Source organism: Bufo gargarizans, unplaced genomic scaffold (assembly GCF_014858855.1).
Source record: "Bufo gargarizans isolate SCDJY-AF-19 unplaced genomic scaffold, ASM1485885v1 original_scaffold_1327_pilon, whole genome shotgun sequence".
NCBI classification, from domain to species: Eukaryota; Metazoa; Chordata; class Amphibia; order Anura; family Bufonidae; genus Bufo; species Bufo gargarizans.
In genome coordinates this window covers 282,229-288,228 of record NW_025334310.1, presented here as the reverse complement: position 1 = coordinate 288,228, position 6,000 = coordinate 282,229, and the positions used below count along the sequence as shown (strand labels likewise).

Below are 6,000 nucleotides of genomic sequence, written 5' to 3'. Positions count from 1 at the left end.
TGGTCAATTAAGATTACCAAAATTATTATTATTTGCCAAATGCCAGAATAATGAGAGAGATATAGAATGTTTTAAGGCATTTTTATTACTTTCTGCAAAGTCAAAAGTTTACATACATTTCATTAATATTTGGTACCATTGCCCTTAAACTGTATGACTTGGGTCAAACGTTTTGGATATCCTTCCACAAGCTTCTCACAATAGTTGGTCAAAATTTGGGCCCATTCCTCCTGACAAAACTGGTGTAACTGAGCCTTGTTTGTTGGTCGCCTTGCTCACACCTGCCTTTTAAGCTTTGCCCATAAATTTTCAATAGGATTCAGATCAGGGCTTTGTGAAGGCCACTCTAAAACATTGACTTTGTTATCCTTAAGCCACTTTGTAACCAATTTGACAGTATGCTTCGGGTCATTGTCCATTTGGAAGAACCATTTCCATCCAAGCTTTAACTTCCTGGCTGATGTCTTGAGATGTTGCTTCAGTATTTTCAGATAATCTTCTTTCCTCTTGATGCCATCTATTTTGTAAAGTGTACCAGTCCCTCCTGCAGCAAAACAACCCCACAACATGATGCTGCTACCCCCGTGTTTCACAGTTCGGATGGTGTTCTTAGGCTTCCAAGCTTCTCCCTTTTTCCTCCAAATGTAACTATGGTCATTATTGCCAAAAAGTTCAATTTTAGTTTCGTCAGACCACAGGACATGTCTCCAAAAATGTAGGTCTTTGTTCCTGTGTACATTTGTAAACATTAATCTGGCTTTTTCCGGTTTCTTTTGGAGTAATGGCTTCTTCCTGGCAGAGTGGCCTCTCAGCCCATGTTGATACAGTATTCGTTTCACTGTGGATATTGACACAATCTTACCAGCTTCTTCACAAGGTCTTTTTCTTTTGTTCTTGGGTTGATATGCACATGTCGGACCAAAGCACGTTTATCTCTGGGACACAGAACCCATCTCCTTCCTGAGCGGTACATTCCCATCTTGTTTATACTTGCGTATAAATACATTTACTTGTGTGTCTCTAATTAACTGAGATGTTTCCATGCCAACAAACCTAACAGAAGCTTCCAAACACATGACATCATCATATGGGCAGTCCAGAATTGTTTAAAGGCATAGTAGTCTTAGTGTATGTAAACTTTTAACATTGCAGAAAGTAATAAAAATGCCTTATAACATTATCTCTCTCTTTATTCTGGCATTTGGAAAATAATAATAATTATGGTAATCATAATTGTCCCAAAACAGGGAAGGTTTGTTTTGATTTCATGTCAGATATTGAGAAAAACATGCATATGTGTCTTTTTTTATATAGTGTATGTAAACTTCTAGTTTCAACTGTTTGTATATTATTTATGATTGCCTTCTAATGCTATGGGAAACATGATGCCTTCGAGCATGCACTGATGTGTGATGTGGGTACAGCATAGGCGTACCAAACAATAGTCATAACTACCTATATTTTCCCTTATGGTGTCAGAATACGGTGTTTTAACTATTTAAATCTAAACTACTGATGTGCCTTGGACCAAATAGCACCTTTTAATCCTGCACCTCCTTATCCTAAAACTTAACCTTTCATAAATTCATATCTAATAGTTAAAGGGCTTCTGTCACCCCCCAAAAGTCATATTTTTTTTTAGGCTAATTAAAATCCTTATACTGCGATTTTTCAATATATAGGGCTCTTACCCTTTTCTGTTGGCTAGTTTCTTTAAAAACGGCACTTTTATAATATGTAAATTACCTCTTTACCAGCAAGTAGGATGTTTACTTGCTGGTAGCCGCTGCATCCTCCTTTCAAAAAAACGCCCCCTTCTCCTGCTGATTGACAGGACCAGCGAGTGCTCTCCTCCTCCGGCTGGCCCTGTCTGCAATTCAAATCCCGCGCCTGCACCTCATTCAGCGCAGGTGCTCTGAGAGAAGGACGCTCGCTTCCTCAGCACTCCCTCAGTGCGCCTGCGCCGATGACATCACCCGAAAGAGAAGACGTCATCGGTGTCATGACTTTTGGGGGGTGACAGAAGCCCTTTAACTAAGGATGCTTTTAAAATTGCCAGTCCGTCTCTGCAATTGTGGGTAGTGGTTGTCATTCCCTGTTGGTATCTCCTAACATGGAATATACATTGTTACCTTCCTGGCTGCGCGCTGCCAGTATTGCTGGAGGTACAATGTAGCTAATGTCTCCTACTTATATTTTGCTAGAGACTGTGCTGTATTAAAACATGAGATCCACGCTGCCCTAACGCCTGAAGACGCCGGTACTCGGCGAAACATGTCGGGGGGCAGCGTGGATCTCATGTTTTAATACAGCACAGTCTCTAGCAAAATATAAGTAGGAGACATTAGCTACATTGTACCTCCAGCAATACTGGCATGGCGCAGCCAGGAAGGTAACAATGTATATTCCATGTTAGGAGATACCAACAGGGAATGACAACCACTACCCACAATTGCAGAGACGGACTGGCAATTTTAAAAGCATCCTTAGTTAACTATTAGATATGAATTTATTAAAGGTTAAGTTTTAGGATAAGGAGGTGCAGGATTTAAAGGTGTAATTTGGTCCAAGGGACATCGGTAGTTTAAACAATAGTCATGACACATAGCAAGTGATCAAAAGGGCAATTATTGGAATTGAGCTACTGCCAAATAATTGTCCCAATCCTTGGTCAGTGTGAAAGAGCCTTCAGAATCAAGTGCTTACCTCCAGTGCTGGGTGATGTATCAGCTGCAAATACAAAGAAAACATAGTTAGAGGAAACAAATTTGGATCTTCAATCCAAAAGAGGCACTTGAGACCCAAATATTTGAGAGTGGGTCCCAGTAATGGTTGTAACTTCCAAATTTGCAGGCAAACCAGTTGCTATTGAGGCCAAAAACTAGGTGGCTTCACAACTTAGAGGCCGTTAGAGATGACTATGGGTGATGGATGAGGAGTGTTAAAAATTTAATTGAGCTTCATTCCAAGTTTTGGCATGGGGTTGCATAGTTATTTGTTGTACCCCTGCTGTGTGCATCCCTCTGCTACAGCATATTTGTGGGCACTGTGCTTGGCTAGCTCTAGAATTGAATGTAGAGGCAGCAGACATGACTAGCTCTCTGTTCAAATGGGGGAACATGGGACCTTTGTTCTCATGATTGGAAGGGACCCCAGCAGCCAGAACCCTGCTGATCAAACACATTCCCTATCCTGTAGTAGGGTAACAGTGCTGCTTTAGGGAAAAACAGCTTTAAGCAGAAAACTGGGGTATTCTTCTACTGTTTAAAACAATATCTAAATGATGACAATATATTGTGACTAATAATGAAAATTAATATATAAACCTTGTTTAACGATAGGGCCCACAGTCAAACTGGCATCAGTTGTCACGCTATCTGCGGTGCTCAGAGCCCTCAGTCCAGTGCAGGTCTAAAAGTCAAAATGTTAATGTTGTGACAGTTATTCATTTTACCAATTCATCTGGACACTTATAGCATAATGATAGCAGAGTAAGTGGGTTCAACTGTTTTAAAAAGTCCTATAGCAATGAATAGAAAGAGGTGCACATTTACTGTGTCATCTCCATTTCAGTAGGACCCTGTTATTGAAATAGGAGTGGGTTCCAGAGTCGGGACCCACACCAATCAGACATTTATGGCATATCCTCCTGTGAATATGCCACAAATGTTCACATGGGACAACTACTTTCAAAGGATGTTCTGTAGATACACAAGATTGCAGTATAGCAAGGCGCCCCATCAAATTAATTAGTGGCGTGTAATGCATGGCCAGGCTGATTTTATCAGAGAAGGGACTGTTCTTACTCATTGACTCTCCACTTTGATTTACATAGGGGTACGGGAGGTGTCCTGAACTGAGGAACACATTCTATGGTGTTCATATGTCATATGCAACATAATTACACTGACAAGCAAAAGGGTAGCAATGTTTTGAACTTGTGACTTTCAGGCTCTATATCTCACCATCCACTACAGCTTTGAATGTATGTATTTCATACATAAATTGGACTTAACTATTTAGCATATGATTAGTTATACAGATTCTTGTCATGTAACTGCATTGTTAATGTTTTGGTCCTGGTGGTGGAACAATCTTTTTCTTATTGTATACTTGTGCTGGATTGAGAGCCTGTTCTCACATTCCCTAATAGATCAGTGCAGTATTAGGTTGATTCCCAAGCGAAGGGTCACTGGTTCGAATCGAGGAGCAACCATAAAGATTTCCCAAGAAAAGAGAAACAGCATATTCCAGTTTATTAATAGTGGTATCTCGGCCAAGAACATTGACAAACTGCATCATGTGATTGCCATGACAGTTGGAAGAATGCAAAATGAAGTCCATCCATCCATTTCAAAGTGAAGAGGTGGATGTCCAGGCAAAACATTAGAGTCAACAAGTCGGATCATCACAAGGTCTATCTGTTCTGGCGCGAACACAGTAGTGGATGTGGCTCCTATGCTTCAGAATAGTGAGATCACAGACATCCATGCAAGCACCTTGAGACGCGCATTACACAAGTCTTGAATGGTGGCCAGAAAAAAGGCGAAGAAGCCTCAACTTCAATATCGTCATAAGAAGCGTTGGCTCAAGTTTGCAAAAAAGTACGAACAGTGGACAGCAGAAGATTGGAAACGGGTGATTTGGAGTGATGAGACGAAAGTCAATAGATTGGGCTCTCATGGGTGCAAATGGGTCTGGAAGAAACAAGTGAAAAGGGGGCTAATGGATTGAGAAATTGAATGAACTGTCAAGTTCAGTTGAGGAAGCCTGATGATATGGGATAGTTTTACAGCCAAAGGCATTGAATACTTGACCAAGATCGATGGTGTTCTCAATGCTGAGCTATATGTGAGTATTCTACGAGTTACTTTGTACACTAGAGTACTATGGTGTGAAAAGGACGACATAGTGTTCTAGTAGGACAACGACCCAAAGCATACGTAGAGATTGGCGAAGATATGGTTCGATGACAATGAAGTAGAGGTGCTGGATTGGCCCCCACAGTCCCCAGACCTCAACTCAATCGAACACTTGTGGGTAGAGTTGAAGAAAAAGCTGTATTCGAACCCACGTGAGTACGCACCAACATTAAAAACACGTAGAAGAGATCTGGGAACAGATTTCAGTCGAGATATGTTGGAATCTGATCGAGAGCATGTCCAGAAGGATTTAGGCAGTGTTAAAAGCCAAAGGTGGATTTACACAATGCTAACAAAATAAAAATGTAAATTTAAAATTTTAGGATCAAAACAGTAAGAATGCAGTTATATAACAAGAATCTGCATATCTAATCTTATGCTAAATAGTTGCCAGCCCAATTTGCGTATGAGATAGCCAAGATGGTTGTCTATAAAATGATGTTAGTCTCATGTTCGAAGCTGTAGTGGATGGTGAGATATGGAGCCTGAAAGTCAAAAGTTCAAAACATTGTTATCCTTTTGCTCATCAGTGTATAAACAGAGAAAAAAGGTTGTGGAGTGGCAGAATGCAAAGTAGAGCGACTGTTTCCCTCTGTTCCTGTGGTGAGTGGTGGTCTAAGGACCTGGACTACCAGCAACTGTAACTCCTATTATCTCTTAGACATGTCAAAGGGTAGTTTCATAGAGACATATGGGTCATTTATCAAACTGGTGTAAAGTAGAACTGGCTTAGTTGCCCATAGCAACTAATCAGACTCCACCTTTCATTTTTGACAGCTCCTTTGGAAAATTAAAGGTGGAATCTGATTGGTTGCTATGGGCCACTAAGCCAGTCCTAATTTACACCAGTTTGACCCTAATATTTTTCTCTCATACAACCACACTGTGGATGAGGTAGTCTGAGAAGTGCCACAGCCATCTTGAGTAGCAAAAGAGGTTTCCTGGAATTAATGAACCTGTGGCTAAATAGGTAACATGGAGAGCCCTGGAGAAGAGTATTCTCTACTAGCCCATGTCAAATTTCCATCTGAAACTAGGGAAGTTGCTTTTATTGCATTAACTCTTCTATAGTTAAACA

The 6,000-nt window shown here is 40.6% G+C and overlaps 1 protein-coding gene across 1 annotated transcript in view; it reads right to left on the bottom strand.

Moving 5' to 3' along the window:
* Positions 1 to 2,706: 2,706 nt before the first annotated feature.
* LOC122923185 (uromodulin-like) overlaps positions 2,707 to 6,000 on the bottom strand; it is a gene marked incomplete at its 3' end in the record, with an annotated part of 50,264 nt that continues 46,970 nt past the window's right edge. The window contains exon 15 of the mRNA XM_044273919.1: positions 2,707 to 2,730. Within this exon, the coding sequence (XP_044129854.1) occupies positions 2,707 to 2,730 (24 nt within the window). The remainder of the gene's footprint in view (positions 2,731 to 6,000) is intronic.